The 22,575-nt window shown below is 49.3% G+C and overlaps 1 protein-coding gene and 1 long non-coding RNA gene across 3 annotated transcripts; both read right to left on the bottom strand.

The window, feature by feature from the left end:
• Window positions 1-8,573: 8,573 nt before the first annotated feature.
• Window positions 8,574-9,554, bottom strand: LOC109754364 (molybdopterin synthase catalytic subunit). Its single transcript, XM_020313275.4, has one exon. It carries the CDS (start codon window positions 9,306-9,308, stop codon window positions 8,766-8,768), a length of 543 nt encoding a protein of 180 aa, XP_020168864.1. The 5' UTR covers window positions 9,309-9,554; the 3' UTR covers window positions 8,574-8,765.
• Window positions 9,555-10,080: 526 nt separating this feature from the next.
• On the bottom strand, window positions 10,081-14,562 carry LOC109754355 (uncharacterized). Of its 2 annotated transcripts, none has more exons than XR_005757264.3 (4): window positions 12,611-14,562; window positions 12,219-12,535; window positions 10,901-11,064; window positions 10,081-10,648 (listed from the first exon to the last, which is right to left on the bottom strand). It is a non-coding gene; the product is annotated as an uncharacterized lncRNA (long non-coding RNA). The 2 variants fall into 2 exon arrangements; XR_005757265.3 differs by having other exon boundaries at window positions 10,901-11,050.
• Between the last annotated feature and the right edge of the window lie 8,013 nt (window positions 14,563-22,575).

Below are 22,575 nucleotides of genomic sequence, written 5' to 3'. Positions count from 1 at the left end.
GACGCAGTGCCGCGTATTGGCGCTGTGAAGCGGTCGACGTGCATTGAAGGTGCACGGATGGCTTTTGCCCGAGTCAAGACATTCTGGGTGAAGATGAAGGCCATCGATGTTGCGATGAAGAGTCCGCCCATGGGCCAGGGCCGGTCAGAGCATTATTTTGAAGACGTCCTCGAAGCTGCCTATCAGATAGAGGGTCAATGCTCAAAGAACATAATGTTCGAGTGAGGTGTATTAGAGTTGTAAAGGACAATTTTTATAAGTAATATATTTTTATATTTTGCTCGAAAGCGTGTGCTCCTCCTGTGCGGCCGTTTTAATACAATCTGAAAGTTTTCCAGTCGTCGGCTTCAGCCCCCTCGTAGGAAGTACGGGGGTGTTCAGAAAATGCATATAATCACTCTTGACCCAACGTCTTCGTCCATAAAGGAGGTGACAATGCGGCGAACCAGGCAATCGGACTATAGGGCGTTAACACTTTCACTTAGCCATAGGAGTTTTATAGTTGGGGCTACGACATAGCCCCTGGTATGCGTACGACTTATTCCGATGTGGTGTGTTACATATATGACCTAACAAGGAGGTCCTTCGTATTACACAGAAGAATCACGACGGATTCCAAAAAGTCATCGAGTGGTTGACCAGCTCGCACAGCATCACGACAGTCGATTTTCGGCTTTCTCTACTGAGGTGCTCATCCGGTCTAAGCCAGGGCACAATCGCAGTAGTTCTCCCTTTACTACCCTAGCCGATAGAGCGGAACGTAGGGTAGCAAGCACAGGAGCTGGGCAACCCAACCATTGACCAAAGACATGATTCGGAGCTGATGCATATAAGGCCAAAACTCGTGATGCCGAAGTACGCTATAGAGCTGTTCGGACTTTGCTGGCAACTCATTTGTTCCCGTACCGAGCCCCTGGCGGGTAATGCCGAGGTGCGTATGTAGAGCGGCCGTTAAGGCCGTGCTCATTGCTGAGAGGGTATTGAAGATTAGTTCGGATAAAGTTTTACTGGGAGCAGAGCAATATGCCAATGATAAATTTATATGTGTAAACAAACCACAAACCCGGCTATTTGACATGCACAGGGTAGGGAACGGAGAAAAAAGGGCATAATACAGGCTCAAAAATAAAGAGTGTGGTCTACAAAAAGTTATTTTGGACCTCCTGTCGACGTCTGCGTCGCCCGTCCTCGGGGGTGGGGGAATCCTTAACGGGAGTAGCCCCTTAGGTGAGTATGCGAATCCGAACTCCGATAGAGTCCATTGGAGATGCTGTCCTTTTCGTCACCTATTTCTTAAATGATGATAAAGAAAGAAATACATAAAACAGGTAAAAAAATGTTACGGGAATGTTTGCAGGGTTGTCCATATTGTGCTTCTGTCGATGCCTATGGTATCTTGAGTGCATAGTGATGTACGCGCGGTGTGAACCTTGCTGGTATAAGGAGTGGGCGACGGAAGCCGAACTGCTATTTCCGTTCGGGGAGTCGTCGAACTTCGGAAGGGAATTGTTTCTGGCCCCTGGTGTTCGGCTGGTGAGCCGCTCCGTCGTCTTTATCGCCTGGCGGCCTCCTCCCCTTGTGTTCGGCGTTGAGCTTGCCTACCTGCTTGAAGACCCAACAGTTTCTGTTGGTATGATTAGCGGGCTTATCAGGATGACCATGAATCTGGCAAGGTCGGTCTAATATCCTGTCAAGGGTGGATGGTCCGTCTTGGTTTGCCTTCAGTGGCTTCTTCCGTTGACCGGGCTTTGGATTGTTGAATCCTGCGTTAACCGCGGTGTCGCAGGAACTTTCATTGTTATAGCGACTGTTTTGTTCAGTTCGTCGTGGCTTGCCATTGCCGTCCCGGATTTCGGAAGTGCCCGGGTCGCTAGCGTTATTGCTTTTACGAGCGAGCCAGTTGTCTTCTCCCGCACAAAAGCGAGTCATGAGAGCGGTGAGGGCTGTCATGGACTTGGGTGCTTCCTGGCCAAGGTGACGTGCTAGCCATTCATCCCGGACGCTATGTTTGAAGGCCGCGAGGGCTTCCGCGTCCGGACAGTCGACAATTTGGTTCTTTTTGACTAAGAACCTAGTCCAGAGCTCCCTGGCTGACTCGCTGGGCTATTGGACGATATGACTTAAGTCATCGGCATCTAGCGGCTGGACATATGTTCCTTGGAAGTTTTCTCGGAAAGCATCTTCCAAATCTTCCCAGCTGCCTATAGAATTTTCCGGCAAACTGTTTAGCCAGTACCGCGCTAACCCTTTGAGCTTGAGAGGTAAGTATTTGACGATGTGAAGGTCGTCTCCTCGGGCCATGTGAATGTGGAGGAGAAAATCCTAAATCCATATCGCGGGATCAGTTGTTCCATCGTATGATTCGATGTTAATGGGTTTAAACCCGTCTGGAAATTCATGCTCCATTACCTCATCGGTGAAGCAGAGAGGGTGTGCGGCTCCTCTATGTTGAGCCACACTGTGGAGCACCTCCGGTGGGTTCCGTTTGCGAATTTCAGACCGAGCGTGGTTGGGTCTGTGGCGTTCGAATAGGTAACCATCCTCCCCTGTCGGGGCATGTCCCCGCGATCTGTACACCGATCTTGTGTGTCCTGCTCTGCCCTCCCGGCTTTGTTGGACTTCTAGAGTGTGCCCCCGAGCTGTTTTGGTCTTGCCTTGACGGCCGAGTGGGGAGGTATGGTGTTCTGCTTGGGCTGATGCTTGGTCCGGACCGAAGTGTGGTCGGTCTGCCGCATTGTTAGATGGTGGTGCGGGCTCCAGCGCCTCGCCGTTGTATTGAGGGAGCCACCTATGCTTGGGTGGCTTTTGTCCGGGCCGTTAAGGCCGTACTCTTCGGCGGCCAGTACCTCGGTCCATCTATCATTGAGCAAATCTTGGCTCTCTTGAAGTTGCAGCTGCTTTTTCCTTAGGCTCCTTGCAGTGGCTATTAGCCGGCGTTTAAAGCACTCCTGCTCGAGAGGTTCCTCAGGCACGATGAAATCCTCGTTGCCGAGGCTCTCCTCTACCTCGGAGAGTGGGAGATAATTACTGTCCTCCGAGTCTCCATATGTGGCCTGTTCGTCAGGGCTATCTTGCCTGCTTTCTTGTTCCTCCTGTTCGGATCCTTCCTCAACAGGGTCTTCAATGTCCGAAGTGTTATCTTCTCCGGTGCCAGTATCGTTTTCTTCTGGACGATGAGACTTGGAGCGGCGCCGGGGGCGTCGGTGTTCGGACAGTGTACCAGGAGGTATATTCTCAACTGGATCCTTCTTGTCATCATCGGGAGCGTCGTCGGATGTGTCTATCATACACACGTCATACCAGGAAGTGGCCGCCCCGCGCCTAGTGGATAGCGAGTTCAGGCCTTGCCCCTCATCGTCGTCCATACCGTCGATGTCTTTGGAGCGGGGGTCAATCGTGTTGATTGGGTCTTCGGTAGTGGCTATGAAGTGGGTGGCGGGTGGGAAGCAAAATTCTCCTTCATCTGTCGCAAATTCGAACCAGACATAGTTCGGTGGCGAATCACCTGCCAGGGATAGACTTTTTAGCGAGTTTAGTACATCGCCCATGGGCGAGTGTTGGAAGACGTCTGCGGCGCTGAACTTAAAGATCGATAACTGATCAAGTTCAGTGTCTGCGGGCTCGCATGGTTCGGAGCTTGTCGTCAGAGGTGAGTCCGGGGTTCTGTAGGTACAGATATCATGCGAAGTAGGGTCTGTGTGCGGCTCCAACGCCGCGGAATCGGTAGCCTCCGTGACGGGGCCGAGCTTCCCATCTTCAGATGACTCGATCAGCTCCAGATCTAAGGCCGGAGTTGTCCCAGGAGCTATCTCCTGGATGCGGCCCGATGGCAGGTTTAGGCCGTGTTCATCGGGGCGAAGGGGAGCGGATGCTGCGGTCTCAAATCCGTCGAAGATCAAGTCTCCACGGATGCCCGCGACATAGTTCAAGCTCCCAAACCTGACCTGATGGCCAGGGGCGTAGCTATCGACCTGCTCCAGATGGCCAAGCGAGTTGGCCCACAGTACGAAGCCACCAAATACGAATATCTGTCCGGGGAGGAAAGTTTCTTCCTGGACAACGTCATCATGGACGATCGAAGGGGCCATCGAGCCTTTTGTCGACGGCACAGTGGAACTCTCAATGAAAGCACCAATGTCGGTGCCAAAACCGGCGGATCTCGGGTAAGGGGTCCCGAACTGTGCGTCTAAGGTCGATGGTAACAGGATACAGGGGACACGATGTTTACCCAGGTTTGGTCCCTCTCTATGGAGGTAATACCCTACTTCCTGCTTGATTGATCTTGATGAATATGAGTATTACAAGAGTTGATCTACCACGAGATCGTAGAGGCTAAACCCTAGAAGCTAGCCTATGGTTATGATAATGTGTGTCCGCCTATCCGGACTCTCTCCGGTTTATATAGACACCGGAGAGATCTAGGGTTACATGGAGTCGGTTACATGAAAAGGAATCTACATAATTGGTCGCCAAGCTTGCCTTCCACGCCAAGGAGAGTCCCATCCGGACACGTAGAGGGTATTCGATCTTCACATCTTCATGGACCATTAGTCCGGCCCATGGCTAATAGGCCCGGACGCCCAAGGACCCCTTAGTCCAGGACTCCCTCACTAACCACCACGCGAGAATAGTTATGGGCCTCGACGTTGTAGTATCAGCCGAAGCTTTGTCAGACGTCCAGTTCAACATTATGGCATGGTCGGATCGTGCTGGCCATTCGAGGCGGTGCTGGTATCCACCCTGCACACAACAACCCAGAGTGCAACAGGCGATGGGCCCAAGACCCCGGAGTGCTTAGAATGTAGACCGGCGGGGACCTCTCTGCTGAGCCTAGGTAGGGCTGCGACGTGTTGATCTTCCGAGGCCGGTCATGACCCAGGAAAGTGTGTCTGGCCAAAGCGATCGAGCGTGTTGGGTAACGTGGTGCACCCCTGCAGGGAAGATATATATTTGAATACCGTGTCCTCGGTAATGGACGTTCAGACTTGTATCCTGATCTTATACAACTAGAAATGGATACTTGATATGTGATGGATATGTTGACCCCGGGATTGCTTTCTCGCAGGGAGTCGAGGAAGGATCTCTGGACATTAATTCTATAACATGCTTGTTAATTATAAACTGCTATTCTTTACTCTTCTACATGCTGCAAGATGCTTGGAGCTGCTTGAAGATGCTAGTCTTCGATAGGCTAGGCCTTCCCCCTTATTCTGGCATTCTGTAGTTCAGTCCACAGATACAACCCTTCCATTTGACACCATTGCATATTTAGTTTAGATCTGATACTTGCGAGTACTTTGGATGAGTACTCACGGTTGCTTTGCTCCCCCTTTCCCCCCTTCTTTCTTCTTTCTGGTTGTTGCAACCTGGTGGATCCCAGGAGCTAGATGCCACCGCTGACGGATTCTGCTACTTGGAGACCGCCGACGACCAGGAGTAGTTAGGAGGTCCCAGGCAGGAGGCCTTGCCTCTTCGATCGTTGATGCTTGTGCTAGCCTTCTTAAGGCAAAACTTGTTTAACTTATGTCTGTACTTAGATATTGTTGCTTCCGCTGACTCTTGTGTATCGAGCTTGTATTCGAGCCCTCGAGGCCCCTGGCTTGTAATATAAAGCTTGTTTTATTTCAATTTGTGTCTAGAGTTGTGTTGTGATATCTTCCCGTGAGTCCCTGATCTTAATCGTACACGTTTGCGTGTATGATTAGTGTACGGTCAAATCGGGGGCGTCACAATCCTCCTTTTTCAAAAAAAAATTGGGCGCAACTCATGTGGCAAACGAAGCTTCAAGGGCGGAAGCTCCAACAATGCGCCAGGGTCTTAATCACGCTTTATCCATGCCTTGCAATAGTCTGGTCGGAACTACTCTGCGGACGACACTCCTTGCCCGATTTGGAGACGGAGAACTACTATACAGACGACATTCACAGACAATTTCAGCACGACACTCCATCTCACACCATCCATTCAAGACGCCAATGTATAGAAAGTTGTTGGATTTGGCATCGGCTCAGGATCGTGCAAGCAAATATCGTCTGTGAAGTAGTTTCGTTTGGAGACGACACTTCATCCAGCGGCTGTGCAACACTTGCTCTGACCCATGCATGGTTAGATTTATAGAGTTGTCTGCAAATCGGCCGAACAGTGTCGTCCATATAGCAGCACTCTCTGACCCATGCACATTTTTAGCTAGTGTGACAAGACATCAGTCTTTCTGTCAGTTTGACGGTCCTCTTGATTTTCTTGTGAAAATTTGGGTGGACGATGCAACAAGTGTTACAAGTAGCTCGTAAGGCCCATGTTCACAGTGTAAAAACAATGTGAACGTCTCGGTATTTTCGTTGATACCACTATTAAGTTAGAAGTGGTCTCTGTTTTATACGGGGAGCATCAGATCCTCTGTTTTTACTTTCATGTTAAGGGCTTGTTCAGTTGCAAGGGGTTTGAATGGGATTCGAGTGGATTTTTTTCGATAAAGGGCATTTTTATAGACTCGTAATGAAGCATCAAGCGGATACAATCAGAATGAGTGAATACTCGGCCTCTGCATAGCTAGAATGCACACAGCCAATATCGAAAAACAAAAACCCACGTTGGCAAATAGCAAAGTCATAAAAGACCGAAGCTATGCCTTGACAGAAAAAAGAAGAAGAAAAAACCCTGAAGCGATCAAACAACGATAGACGATAGACAACAACGATCATGGACGCCAACTATCACTTGACAATATAACGACTATGAAAAGATTCTTCAAAGCAACGCCTTCAAGAAGGGAACGACACACAGGCGCCGCCATCGCCGGATCCAACCTTCGAAAGTCAGGTCCTGGGTTTTCACCCTGAAGTTCATGTCCGAGCAAACTCCGAACAATGCCATCAACATGGTAACGACGTAAAATCGCCGCCATTGCAAGGTATAACCAAGTAAGGCCAGACCTGGGATTTTCACCCCGGAGCTCAAGACCGGGTACTCAAGAAGCACCACCAAGTCATCGTCAATATATGTTGTCTCCTCCACTTGCCTCTATCCCAGCACCAACAGCAGCAGCCCACCCTCGCACACGCGATGAAATCTTTGATGAAGGAGGAATTTCACATGCCAAAATCTTAGGTTCAAGATGCTCTGGCAGTGCCGCACCATCCTCACAAGTGGCAGCCGACGGCTGATCTGTATCAGACGACACCACTATGTGCGGCCACTAGCTCCATCATCTTCACATATGGCAGCAGATCATAACGATGTCACAATCACGGAAGCAGCGCCATAGCCAGTCCGGATCGACACCGCCTAGCATTGATGTTGACTAGATCCACAACGCCACCTGCACGCCCAAGAGCGGATGATCGCCATGAGACATGGGGAAGCAGATGGCTACCAAAGAGAGCTCGCCGCATGCGCCCGCGACCCAGCAGAACACAAAAGTATAGCTAGGACTGCACGTTGCCTTCCCACACAAGCACCCTTCCTGCCGGTGACAAGGGTGACTTCCTGCGGCATCTATCGAATGACCACCACTGCTTGGGCTTTGTTGGCACCACGTGAGCTCTTGAACAGGCTCACCACGCGGGGTCATGGCGGATATTGGTCCTTTCCCTCCTCCGCTTGATGCGGCCGCAGCATGGCGATACCGACGCGATCAGAAGAGGGGGAGTCATGCTCCCGGTGCTCGGAGGCTGCCGCGCCGCTGCTTCAACTACATCCATTGTCGCAAGTCGTTGCCATCACAACGCCACACGCACCTGATCAGCAAGAGGGATGGAGCCCCGCCGCCGTTGGCCGTGCGGGAAAGCCCGGCGGTCCTGGCCGGCGGCGGCGAGGGGAGGGTGCGCGAATCGAGGCTGCCGGGATTATCGGATCTGGACGCCGCCCGAGTCGCCCACGCGGACGACGCGGGGGCCGTTCCTCCTCGGGCCGCCCGAGTACCCCACTTGTATGTAACCTGATTCGAGTGGATTGGAGAGGATTAAGTCCTCTACAAGTCAGATTCCCTCTCAATCCCCTCCAAACCTCTTCAATCCTCTCTCGGGGATTGGAGAGGATTAAGTCCTCTACAAGTCAGATTCCCTCTCAATCCCCTCCAAACCTCTTCAATCCTCTCCGAGAGAGTTTAACCGAACAAGCCTAAGGCAATGTAACTGTGTAGAACATTCCCACTGGTTTCTGTTCTTCAGACGAGGCAACATCCCCCTGATCTGTTCTGATCCTATGTTAATCTCGCTCTATCCACGGGGCGCACAGTAGGCTGGTCGACGGCTGAGATTGCTTAGGTGATCCGAATGATGAGACGGGGACATTCTTGGTGTCCGATGGTAGCAGTCTATGAAGATTGCTATCAATTGGCCAAGGAATCTGTCAAGGTCTATGTTGATCACAATCTGAGAGGGACTGGCGGGCGCCAAATTTTCAGTCAGTGTGACGAGGCATCAGTCTTTATGTTGGTTTGATGACCCTGCTTACAACAACTTAGATTGCTATGCAGCAGCATATCGGCTCTGTTCTGATGCATGCTCTGAGTTTCTCTACACAAAAATGAGTATATCAGGAGTAAAATTCATACTACTTGCCACACCACATAATTTGCTGCAACGTGATATGTATTCGAACTTCATACATTGTTTCTCTGACACGATTTGCATTTAGTAGCAGTGTAACACAATGTGAGGATATTACTGTATCCGAACTTCACCTTTCTCTTCCTCTAAAATCTCTCGTAACACAAGGGGGAAAAAAACCACGTTCACGTGATCGCGATCCGGCGGCTGCCATCATCAGCTCACCCTCACCTTGCTGCCGCAGCATCCGCCGCCGCCGGCCGGCTTGCCCTTCTTCTCGGCGTCGGTGCGGTCGAGGAACTCGCGGTTCTCCTTCCACACCTCGCCGTCGTCGTACACCTCCTTCTTCCAGATGGGCACGGAGGCCTTGATCTCGTCGATCACGTAGCGGCACGCCTCCATGGCGTCGGCGCGGTGCACGGCCGAGGTCGCCACGAACACGCTGGCCTCGCCGGCGGGGACCGTCCCGAGGCGGTGCGCCACGGCCAGCCGGCACAGCGCGTGCGCGGCGCGGGCCTCGCGGAGGATGGCCTCCAGCCGGCGCCGCGCCATGGCCCCGTACGCCTCGTAGCGGAGCTCCACCACGCGCCTCCCGTCGAAGTGGTCCCGCGTGGTGCCCTCGAAGGTGGCGATGGCGCCCGCCGAGAGGTCGCGGACGTGGTCCACGTACCGGCCCATGTCCAGCCGGCCCGATCCCTCGTCCAGGATCTCGACCAGGTCCTGGCACGCCTCCGTCGTTGGGGGCTCGTCGCCGGCCATCGAGGGGAGCTGCGCCGGCGCTTCGGGTGCTTGGATCACGGAGCGCGGCCGCTCCAAGTCGTCGGTGCAGGCAGCGAGATAAGGTTTGGTGGAGGTGAGGAGATGAACCACGGAAGTGCCCTTCTTATTTTATCATATCACCCTTCTCCCAGCACCGGAAATTTCTTAAATCCGATTTCAGTCTCAAGCGGCAGAAACTTAAAAAAATTACCATTCCAGAAGACAGCGGAAGAATAAGAAAGTACTCTGTAGAGTCGAAAAACGTGTTACTTTATGGGACGGAGGGAGTAGTACAGTACTAGCAAGCCTGTCAGATATAGTAGCAAAGTTCGTCTTGGTTACTTGCGATCCTGTGTGATTGAGATCGAGTGGCGCTTCCAGCGCTGGGGAAAATATCCAGTGATACCGTGCATAGGGTGATACGATGATACAAGACCATGTGGTGCGTTAGATGTGAGAAGAAGGGACAAGATCAAGTTGCTAGCATCTTTACATGTTCCCCCTTGGAACATTTGCATCTTACCCCAAGAAAGCAGCATGTTTTTGCAAAAATTGCCCAAGTCCACATGGCAGAGAACAGATCGACATGCGCCCGGAACAGAATCAAACAGATTAGCATGTGCAAGCAGTGTATTCTCAGTGTAGGATAGCACTCAGGACATCAATTAGCCAGTTCTGTACGTGATGACAGAAATCAACCCAAAGCTGATAATGCATGTAGAATAGCGGTGGAATAGGTGTGGTTCCAGCTACACAAAGATATTTCGTTCAGTTTTGGGACAATGGGCAGAACCCTATCATTCATTCATATCTCATCATTACAAACAATCTCCTGATAACATCAGGTACACTATTATACAAGCAGGACCTAGCATCATCTTCACCAGATTTTGCCAAAACATGGGCTGCCTCATTAGTACAGCGATTTACATGCTTGATGCTCTAATATTAATATCTCGAGTTTACGAATGAATTTCTGTTCACTCCATTTTTTATGCCTTGCCTATCATGAATTCATTGAACCGAAAAAATGGACTACGACAAAAATAGACAAGAAAAGTTTTTTGTTTAGGCATTTTCGCAAAATAACAGACGCATAATCATCATGAACACCATGAGAACCACTTGGTCTTCGACTTCTTGAGATGCAGCAGGACTGCGCAACTCAACTTTGGCATGGGCGAAAGGAGCATCTGCCGCCGAAGGCGCATGACTCGCCGGCGAGAAAGCTCATGCATAACCTGGACTTGAAGATGCTCTCAGGTCCCATAGCCTTCCCGAGCTCCCCCTCGCCGCCTAGGTCCAGGTTGTTCACCTTCTTCGTAACAGCCTGCTCATGTCTGTGGAAACGACAGTAGTAGTTAAATCGGCAGTTGTTGGTGCTGCACAATTAAAGAAAAAGAAGATCCACCGCGAGGAAAATGAGAGAAAATTATGCAGCTGTTGCAAGTAAGTGCAGATAGCAAAATTTTGTTGTAGATACAAAAGGTTGTTGTTCACAATATGACATCCTTTCAGAGAAGGATCTGCAGTTCTAATTGAACATGATATTTATGATTGCAGAATATTAATCTGAAAAACCTGTTGCATACCTTTTTCAATTTTGCTTTCTGCCTGAGCAAAACTCCTTTGTGCACTTGTACATAGTTCCTTCCTCAGTTTCTTTTTCCAAATACATTCGTCACATGATAGGAGCCGCTAGTTCTGATTTCGCTGCATAGCCGTCAATCATAATTTTGCATCTAATTTATTTGCCCTACAAGTCACCATTAGCATGTGCACTGGACACAAACAAACCACAAAGCTAAGAATGTAAGCTTAACTATCCTGGCAATTAGCTATAACAAGCATCTGAAGCTACATGTAGCCGCACCATATAAATTTGAAATGGCAAGAACTTGGACAGCAGTACAACCCTACCGGCACATACATAAGCAACAACGTAGCAGTGAACATGTACTGAGTTCAGCTTGCCAAGTATGAAATTATTGTTACTCCCCCTCCACATCATCATTCTCTTGTTCAGAATAACAGTGTTGACATCTTATTAATTCATAATATTTGTTAAATGACAGCAAAGTCACTGTATCTTTTCACCTAAGGAGCCCAGTTATTTGCGCCCATACTATTTTCAAATCCAGAAAATGTTTTGACCCAAGAATGAATGATTCTGGTTGTTCCCAACGATTGTTGCTGTGGAAGCTTATGCACCTTCCAAATCTCAGTGTCTTACATATCACTAGTGAAGCAAAATAATAAATAAATCTTTGGCTTAACTAACTGAAATGAAAAATAATAATATAATGGCATCTGCTTCTTGAGTCTATGTGCAACCCCCTAATGATTGGCCAGGGAAGAATTCGTACCAAGCTATCAACAAATGCTTATGTACCAAGCGTCAGATCTTAAGGATGAGACTGTTAGAGGACAACAAAATTCATGAAAACAAAATTCTTGCGATAATGCTTAGACAGGTACTCAGCCTGCTTGATACTATTTAATAGATGTGATACTAGTTACTAGATGTCATGAAATTGTGTAATAGCATAGCGATGCGTATAAAAATTGATAAAGGGCCTTTAAAATTTTCTAACTCGAGTTGCTCGGAACTGAGAATAGCTTCAGTTGTCTTTCAGTTTTAAATTTTTTGCCACATCAAGCCTAGAAGTTGTGATACTCCAGCCCCTGTCTAATACTAACCCATGACTCGTTGAAGGAATTTGTCAAACAAAGAAGCGCATTCTTGCATGCCTATATATGCTCAAACTTCTGCACAATCTTTCATGGCATGCTTCCGCTCATTAAGGGCTACATTTCTTTGCAGCCTGTGACGACAACAACTCACAGAACAATCTTATTCCGAAAACTAGATCTTTGCATAAACACTACAAGATTGGAGGATAAACTAACCAGATAGAGCTCGGATCCTCCCATATGTGCTGCACTTCCTGATGAACGGGCCGCCGCCGTATTACAACTATTGGTTGGGCGATAACCCCCAATGCACATATCACCACAGTTGGAGGAGGCAGATCGAGCTCCGACCGCTGCAACTGGCACTGACAAATTGCCTTCTACCGATAGATCGAGCTCAGCTGCTGGTGATGATTGGACATGACCCATGGTAGCCGGCGGCACAACTAGGATTTGCGCCATGGCACCCACTCCAGCGGCTGAGAGAGGAATCGTCCGAAGGAAACTGACTCCCCCAGCGCCGACACCCAATCCTAAACCAAAAGCAAAATCAAGAAGTCGAATAACATAAATTGGTCCAGAAGCCAACGAAGAAAGCTGCTTCTTACCTGCTCCTCGCCGCGTAGAGTCTCCGGTTCCAGCGGCGGTGGGGAGAGATTTGTCTCGCCTCCCATCGTACTGTCGAGCGTGGATCTCATCTGAGCAACGGGTTCGGCACACACGGTGGAGCTGAATAGGTTGTTGTGTAGTCGGGGCTAGCGAGAGTGGATGGGGCATGGCGTCATGGTGGCCGGTGGCGGTGGGAAAAAGCCCTATGGTACCCGGCAGCGGCGGGGGGACGAGCAGGATTCTGTTCGAGGCGCACAGGACGACGGGATACGCAGTAGTCGCTCATTTACGGCAAAACACAGGGTGCCCTATGCATATTTTTCAGTGGGGAAGAGGTTGATCAATCCTGTCCCTATAGTCCAGATCTAACGTCCAAGATGGTACGGGATCACTGTATCATCTGATGAGCCGTATCATCAGATATCCACCCTCCTGCGCTGAGCAATCAAAGGGGAGAATTTTTTTTTTCGAGAGTACGCCAAAGACGTACCATATTTTTATAGAAGGCAAAAGACAATTATAAGAGACTACAACTCGTTGCGAACAACAAGTCTAGTACCAACACCACACCCGAGCTAATCCGAAGAGAAGCCTCCGCACACATAACAAACATAACACAAAGGAACTTGTCCTGAAGAGCATCAAGGCCGCGTCTCGACCTACACCGATCACCACGAAAAGTAGCAACTTTAATCGGACCTCCCTTGCCGACGCACCAACCACTCTTGATTGCCGAAAGGAGATGGCGAGTGGGTGGAGGGACTTGGTTGGCCCCGCCAAAGCCACCGTCTTGGAGTCTCCGGCATCGACGTATATTGCGCCCAAGAACCTCTACTCGGACTAGCGACACGCACCGGAAGACCGCAGCACCGAACAAGCCATGTCTCCCTCCACGATGCTCCCAACAGAGATACGGCGCTAGGACGCCGCCATCGCTGGCCCAAGACCTAGGCTTTCGCCCGGAGACCGCAACCAACCAAGACGGGGAGATGGCGACACACCTAAGCGACGCCTCCAAGGAGGGGAACGACGCCCATAGGCGCCGTCGCCGCCAACACCGACCGAAGACGGGCAGGATTTTCATCCGTACAGTCGGCCACCTCCCACCCCTTGCGAAGAATTGAGGCCGTCGTCAGTGCTGGATTAAACCGCCGCCGCCGCAGCACCTCGCCATTGTGATCAAAGTGCACTGAACACCAACACCCTGCACGTCGAGGACACGCAGTCCAGCTTCCACCTCCGGCACGGCCGGGGACAACAACTCCATCTCTCCTACCAACAACCAACACGGCCAGGATCTTCCGCCGCCGCAAGCAGCTGCCACACCACCTCCTAGCGGACAGCCTTGCAGCGGACAGAGCCCAGGGAGCCACGACAGGGGAGCCACCTCGCGCGCGCATGCTCCCCGCAGCAAGCCGCTGACCCGGGCACAAGCTCCCCGGATTCAGCCTGCGCCTCCACCACCCACCTGCAGATCCTCGCCGGGGCCAGCAGGGGCAAAACACACCAACCGGCCGCCGCAGCAGATCCCGGCCGCCGCTCGCACGGCCACTCCTGGCCCAGATCCGCCGCTTCCCTGGCCTAGGTGCGCCTCCCCTCCGACCACCATCCAGCGGCTCCCAGCAGGTCGCCGTGCACCAGCACCTCCTCGTCGAACCCGCGACCATGCTCCACCACTCCGTACGCACCTCGACGCGCGCCGCCTCACCGGAGAAGACCACCTCGCAGCCCACTTGACGCCTCTCCCCCGCGCGAGGGGGCCCACCGGAGCGCGCCGAACTCGCCCACCGCCTTCGACGGCCGGGCGCCGCCACCACCATCGGCGCCGGCGGCAGCGGCGGCCAGGGGAGCAGGGGAGGGGGGCTCGGGGGGCTAGGGTTTTCGCCTCCAGAGCCGCCCGCGCGAGCGGCTCGGGAGGGAGGGGAAAAATTGAAAACGATCGGAGCTACAAGGGGGAGAATATCACATGATACCAACACTTATATGCTCCCATGATACCAATTCAAAAAATTCAAATTTAAACGTGTCAATTTTTTTTGAAAAAAATCATAGATGTTCTCAACATATGTGTCTACAAGCCCTAAAAAATTCAGATCCAAATTCGATATACACATTGAGAAACAAAAAAGACAAATCTGTTGTTTTGTCTTTATTAACACTATTCATGCTGAATTTGTCTTTTTTGTTTCTCATTGCACAATTTGAATTTGGATCTGATTTTTTTAGGGCTTGTAGAGACATATGGTAAGAACATCCATGATTTTTTTTCGTAATTTTTTGACAAGCTTAAATTTGAATTTTTTAAATTGGTATCATGGAAGTATACAAGTGTTGGTATCATGTGATATTCTCCCCAATCAAAGGACCGAGAAACCTGCTCCATATGTCTGCCTTGAAGGCTTGAACCTTGAATATACTGTATTTCATTTCTCTACTACTAGTACCATAAAAATTGTTGCACGGACAACAAATATCATTCGAAACAGACCACATCCCCATAGGTCTTAACATTCAAGAAAAATAAATATCAGAAACACAGGTTTTTCAAGAACATAGCACTTTCTCTCGTTTTTTGTTTTGAAGGGCTCCACGCCCCTTCTCATTTATCCAATCTGGACTTCAAATCCCGGCACACTACGGGGAATACTAGAACGAGTTCACTCACTTCCGGCCAGCCGTCCCGAGGTGACCCGGAGAAGCGAGACGTGCCCGGGTCATGTTGAGGAAGGAAACCGTACGTCGACGGTGTCGTTGAGGTGCGCGGCGGCTCGTGATGTGGCGGGCGGGCAACCGACGAGTTCGTGTTGGCCGCGGCCGCAGCGGCGGCGGCTAGAATGGCAAGTTCGCCGCGAATCCTAGCACGACGGCCTGCTCTGTGGCCTTGCCGACGATGAGATCATTGTCCGCAACCGTTGACCGTGACGTCCGGGATGTTCCTTATCTTTTTTGTCCGCCCCGACCTTCCTCTCCTCAGCCCTCTTCGTCATCTCCTCGGCCCTCTCTTCCGGTGTGCGCACTTTCTTCAGCTTGTTCTTAGGGCGCACAGCGCTGGCAGCCACACCGTTGACCGTGACGTCCGGGATAGACGCTAGTTGGGCGCGTCGGCCATGGCACAAGGGCGGGAGGGTTTTGAAAGAGGGGGAAAATTAGGTTTTTTTTTTTGAGAAATCTCGCCTCTTTATTCATTCATAATGATGTTCATAGGTACCCGGTTTGGGTTATGTGGGTTTCCCAACCAAACATGTCGCCCGGGCCCTAAATTACAAGCAAACTTGGCGAGATTGTGTGCTTCAAAATTAAAGTTTCTACGCTCATGAACAAAAGAGCAAGAAGTAAAGAAATTGCTACGATCTATGATTTCATGTACGATTGCCGCATGAGGACCTCCTGTCCCTGATTTTATGTCTTTCACCACCTCCTGGCAGTCAAGGGCCACCAAAACGGTCTGGATGGAGAGGTCATCTGCAAGAGCCAGCGCTTCTCTGCACGCGAAAGTTTCCAAGATGACCGGGTCGGTGATTCCAAAAAATACCATTGCCGACGAACCCAAGTACATGCCATTGGAGTCCCGGCATAGAGCCGCGACCACACCTCCCCTTTTGTGCCGTGCCACTGCACCATCGACATTAACCTTCATCACACCCGGCGGTGGTGGCAGCCAGCGCCAAGGCTGGGCCGCCATAGGTGCCGAAGTAGCCGGCCTTGCCTGAGCCGTCGCTAGTTGCTCCAGTTCGTCAAGGAACCTGTTGACAAAGAGGATGGTTTGTTGCGGAGTCTGAAAAATTGCCTCATAGACAACTTTGCGTCTAGCATACCAAATTGCCCAAAGAGTCACTGCCATTCTCGTGAAACTTACATGATCTAGGCTGTCATAAAGGTCAAACATCCAGCCTTTTGCGCTTGGTTCCATATTTTCTGCCATCTTCGCAGCAAGGCTTTCATCAGATAGTGCCCAAATACACCTGGACATGGTGCAAGAGAGTAGGGCGTGTCTCCATGAATCACTCATGCCACAAAGCGGACATGTAGATTGGTTTGACATGTTCCGGTTATGCAGCACGTCAGTTGTGGGTAAAGAATGACGCGCTAATCTCCAGAGGAAGACCCTGAGCTTTGAAGGGATCGAGAGATTCCGGAGTGAAGTCCAAGATTTTTCCTCTCTCCCATTGCTTGAGGACCCCGATCTTCCATCGAGCCACTCCTCCCTCTGTATCTTTGTTTTCACCAGAAACTTGTATGCCGAGCTAACCGAGAACCTCCCCTTTGGATCAGGACACCATGCCCAAAAATCTTCCGTGTTTCTTGTGCAAACCGGGATCTTAAGGATTGCGTCCGCATCAAACCTGAGGAAGACGGATCGGATCAGTCCCACGTTCCATTGGGCAGCCGAAGGTATGAGCAACTCCGAGACCTTCCTTGGAGGATCTGTCACAAGTGAGGTTATAGGTCTTGGAGTAGTCTCTTTAGGTATCCAATTATCTGCCCAAATATCTGTCGTCTGACCATTGCCAATTCGCCTTATCAAGCCCTGCTTAAGCACATCCCGGCCCTCAATGATCGCTCGCCAAATCTGTGAAGGGCGCTGTTGGAAATATGCCCTAGAGGCAATAATAAATGGTTATTATTATATTTCTTTGTTCATGGTAATTGTCTATTATTCATGCTATAATTGTATTGTCCGGAAATCGTAATACATGTGTGAATACATAGACCACAACCTGTCCCTAGTAAGCCTCTAGTTGACTAGCTCGTTGATCAACAGATAGTCATGGTTTCCTGACTATGGACATTGGATGTCATTGATAACGGGATCACATCATTAGGAGAATGATGTGATGGACAAGACCCAACTTAAGCATAGCATAAAAGATCGTGTAGTTTCGTTTGCTAGAGCTTTTCCAATGTCAAGTATCTTTTCCTTAGACCATGAGATCGTGCAACTCCCGGATACCGTAGGAGTGCTTTGGGTGTGCCAAACGTCACAACGTAACTGGGTGACTATAAAGGTGCATTACGGGTATCTCCGAAAGTGTCTGTTGGGTTGGCACGGATCGAGACTGAGATTTGTCACTCCGTGTGACGGAGAGGTATCTCTGGGCCCACTCGGTAATGCATCATCATAATGAGCTCAATGTGACTAAGGCGTTAGTCACGGGATCATGCATTGCGGTACGAGTAAAGAGACTTGCCGGTAACGAGATTGAACAAGGTATTGGGATACCGACGATCGAATCTCGGGCAAGTAACATACCGATTGACAAAGGGAATTGCATACGGATTGATTGAATCCTCGACACCGTGGTTCATCCGATGATATCATCATGGAACATGTGGGAGCCAACATGGGTATCCAGATCCCGCTGTTGGTTATTGACCGAAGAGGCGTCTCGGTCATGTCTGCATGTCTCCCGAACCCGTAGGGTCTACACACTTAAGGTCCGGTGACGCTAGGGTTGTAGAGATATATGTATGCGGAAACCCGAAAGTTGTTCGGAGTCCCGGATGAGATCCCGGACGTCACGAGAGGTTCCGGAATGGTCCGGAGGTAAAGATTTATATATGGGAAGTCTTATTTTGGTCGCCGGAAAAGTTTCGCGCTTTATCGGTATTGTACCGGGAGTGCCGAAAGGGGTCCGGGGGTCCACCAGCCCCGGGGGGCCACATGGGCTGTAAGGGGTGCGCCTTGGCCTATATGGGCCAAGGGCACCAGCCCCAATAGGCCCATGCGCAAGGGATAAGAAAAAAGGGAGAGTCCTAAAGGGGGAAGGCACCTCCGAGGTGCCTTGGGGGGGAAGGACTCCCCCCCTGGCCGCACCCTTCCTTGGAGGAAGGGGCAAGGCTGCGCCCCCCCCTCTCCCTTGGCCCTATATATAGTGGGGGGAAGGGAGGGCAGCAACATCTAAGCCTTGGGCGCCTCCCTCCTCCCCTGCAACACCTCTCTCTCTCTCGCAGACGCTCAGCGAAGCCCTGCCGGAGACCCGCTACATCCACCACCACGCCGTCGTGCTGTTGGATCTCCATCAACCTCTCCTTCCCCCTTGCTGGATCAAGAAGGAGGAGACGTCGCTGCACCGTACGTGTGTTGAACGCGGAGGTGCCGTCCGTTCGGCACTCGGTCATCGGTGATTTGGATCACGGCGAGTACGACTCCGTCATCCACGTTCATTGGAACGCTTCCGCTCGCGATCTACAAGGGTATGTAGATCCACTCCTTTCCCCTCGTTGCTAGTAGACTCCATAGATGCATCTTGGTGAGCGTAGGAAAATTTTAAATTATGCTATGATTCCCAACAGTGGCATCATGAGCCAGGTCTATGCGTAGTTACTATGCACGAGTAGAACACAAAGTAGTTGTGGGCGTTGAGTTTGCCAATTCTTCTTGCCGCTACTAGTCTTTTCTTGTTTCGGCGGCATTGTAGGATGAAGCGGCCCGGACCGACCTTACACGTACTCTTACGTGAGACAGGTTCCACCGACTGACATGCACTAGATGCATAAGGTGGCTAGCGGGTGTCTGTCTCTCCTACTTTAGTCGGAACAGATTCGATGAAAAGGGTCCTTATGAAGGGTAAATAGAAATTGGCAAATCACGTTGTGGTCATACGTAGGTAAGAAACGTTCTTGCTAGAAACCTACAAACCACGTAAAAACTTGCAACAACAATTAGAGGACGTCTAACTTGTTTTTGCAGCAAGTGCTATGTGATGTGATATGGCCAGAAGATGTGATGAATGATATATGTGATGTATGAGATTGATCATATTCTTCTAATAGGAATCACGACTTGCATGTCGATGAGTATGAAAACCGGCAGGAGCCATAGGAGTTGTCTTTATTATTTTGCATGACCTGCGAGTCATTGAATAACGCCATGTAAATTACTTTACTTTGTTGCTAAACGAGTTGGCCATAGAAGTAGAAGTAATCGTTGGCGTGACAACTTCATGAAGACACAATGATGGAGATCATGGTGTCATGCCGGTGACAAAGATGATCATGGTGCCCCGAAGATGGAGATCAAAGGAGCATGATGATATTGGCCATATCATGTCACTATTTGATTGCATGTGATGTTTATCATGTTTTTGCATCTTATTTGCTTAGAACGACGGTAGCAAGTAGGATGATCCCTTATAATAATTTCAAGAAAGTGTTCACCCTAACTGTGCACCGTTGCGAAGGTTCGTCTTTTCGAAGCACCACGTGATGATCGGGTGTGATAGATTCTTACGTTCGAATACAACGGGTGTTGACGAGCCTAGCATGTACAGACATGGCCTCGGAACACACGCAATACACTTAGGTTGACTTGACGAGCCTAGCATGTACAGACATGGCCTCGGAACACGGAGGACTGAAAGGTCGAGCATGAGTCGTATAGAAGATACGATCAACATGGAGATGTTCACCGATCTTGACTAGTCCGTCTCACGTGATGATCGGACACGGCCTAGTTGAACTCGGATCATGTTTCACTTAGAAGACTAGAGGGATGTCTATCTGAGTGGGAGTTCATAATCAGATGAACTTCATTATCATGAACATAGTCAAAAAGTATTTGCAAATTATGTCATGGCTTGCGCTTTAGTTCTACTGGTTAAGATATGTTCCTAGAGAAAATTTAGTTGAAAGTTGGTAGTAGCAATTATGCGGACTGGGTCCGTAAACTGAGGATTGTCCTCATTGCTGCACAGAAGGCTTATGTCCTTAATGCACCGCTCAGTGTGCTGAACCTCAGCGTCGTCTGTAGATGTTACAAAACATCTGACATACACGTTTTGATAACTACGTGATAGTTCGGTGCGGTTTAGAATTGTGGCACCAAAGACGTTTCTGAAACGTCGCAGAACATGTGAGATGTTCCGAAGACTGAAATTGAGATTTCAGACTAGTGCCCACGTCAAGAGGTATGAGACCTCTGACAAGTTTCTTAAGCCTGCAAACTAAGGGAGAAAAGCTCAATCGTTGAGCGTGTGCTCAGATTGTCTGAGTGCCACAATCGCTTGAATCGACTAGGAGTTAATCTCCCAGATGAGATAGTGATAGTTCTCCATAGTCACTGCCACCAAGCTAGTAGAGCTTCGTGATGAACTATAACATATCAAGGATAGTTATGATGATCCTTGAGCTCTTCGCGATGTTTGACACCGCGAGAGTAGAAATCAAGAAGGAGCATCAATTGTTGATGGTTAGTAAAACCACTAGTTTAAGAAGGGCAAGGGCAAAAGGGATACTTCATGAAACAGCAAGTTGTTTGCTGCTCTAGTGAAGAATCCCAAGGTTGAACCCAAACCCGAGACTAAGTGCTTCTGTAATGAGAGGAACGGTCACTGAAGCAGTACTACCCTAGATACTTGGTAGATGAGAAGGCAGGCAAGGTCGACAAAGTATATTGGATATACGTTATATGAATGTGTACTTTACTAGTACTCCTAGCAGCACCAGGGTATTAGATACTGGTTCGGTTGCTAAGTGTTAGTAACTCGAAATAAAAGCTGCGGAATAAATGGAGACTAGCTAAAGGTGAGATGACGATATGTGTTGGAAGTGTTTCCAAGGTTGATGTGATCAAGCATCGCATGCTCCCTCTACCATCGAGATTTGGTGGTTGCGTTGAACATGATTGGATTATGTTTACCGCAAAACGGTTATTCATTTAAGGAGAATAATGGTTACTCTGTTTATTTGAATAATACCTTCAATGGTCTTGCACCTAAAATGAATCTCGATCGTAGTGATACACATGTTCATGCCAAAAGATATAAGATAGTAATGATAGTACCACATACTTGTGGCACTGCCACTTGAGTCATATTGGTGTAGAACGCATGAAGAAGCTCCATGTAGGTGGATCTTTGGACTCACTCATTTTTGAAAAGATTGAGACATGCGAACCATGTCTATTGGTATATATGCATGAAGAAACTCCATACAGATGGATCGTTTGGACTCACTTGATTATGAATCACTTGAGACATGCAAATCATACCACATGGGCAAGATGACTGAAAGGCCTCGTTTTCAGTGAGATGGAACAAGAGAGCAATTTATTGGAAGTAATACATTTTGATGTATGCAGTCCAATGAATGCTGAGGCATGCAGTGGATATCGTTATGTTCTTACTTCACAGATGATTTGAGTAGATGCTGAGTGTATTTACTTGATGAAACACTAGTCTGGATTATTGAAAGGTTCAAGCAATTTCAGAGTGAAGTTGAAGATCGTCGTGACAAGAGGATAAAATGTATGTGATATGATCATAGAGATGAGTATCTAAGATACGAGTTTGGCACACAATTGAGACATTGTGGAAAGTGTTTCACAATTAATACCGCCTGGAACACCATAGTGTGATGGTGTGTCCGAACATCATAACTGCACCCTATTGGATATGGTGCATACCATGATGTTTCTTATCAAATTACCACTATCATTTATGGGTTAGGCATTAGAGACAATCACATTCACTTTAAAAGGGGCACCACGCAATTCCGTTGAGACGACACCGTTTATAGAAACCTAAGTTGTCGTTTCTTAAAAGTTTGGGGCTGCGATGCTTATGTGAAAAAGTTTCAGGCTGATAAGCTCGAACCCAAAGCGGATAAATGCATCTTCATAGAATACCCAAAAACAGTTGGGTATACCTCCTATCTGGAAGCAAAAGTAATTGCTTCTAGAAACGAGTCCTTTCTCGAGGAAAAGTTTCTCTCGAAAGAATTGAGTGGGAGGATGGTGGAGACTTGATAAGGTTATTGAACCGTCGCTTCAACTAGTGTGTAGCAGGGCACAGGAAGTTGTTCCTGTGGCACCTACACCAATTGAAGTGGAAGCTTATGATAGTGATCATGAAACTTCGGATCAAGTCACTACCAAACCTCGTAGGATGACGAGGATGCGCACTACTTCAGAGTAATGCGTGATCCTGTCTTGGAAGTCATGTTGCTAGACAACAATGAACCTACG

Source organism: Aegilops tauschii, chromosome 5 (genome assembly GCF_002575655.3).
Source record: "Aegilops tauschii subsp. strangulata cultivar AL8/78 chromosome 5, Aet v6.0, whole genome shotgun sequence".
Lineage (NCBI taxonomy): Eukaryota > Viridiplantae > Streptophyta > Magnoliopsida > Poales > Poaceae > Aegilops > Aegilops tauschii.
Note: the sequence above shows the minus strand (reverse complement) of the source record. Positions and strands in the feature narration are given on the sequence as shown.

Excerpts from the sequence above, each read along its gene's own strand:
- LOC109754364 (XM_020313275.4), bottom strand. The coding sequence starts at position 9,308 with ATGGCCGGCGACGAGCCCCCAACGACGGAGGCGTGCCAGGACCTGGTC.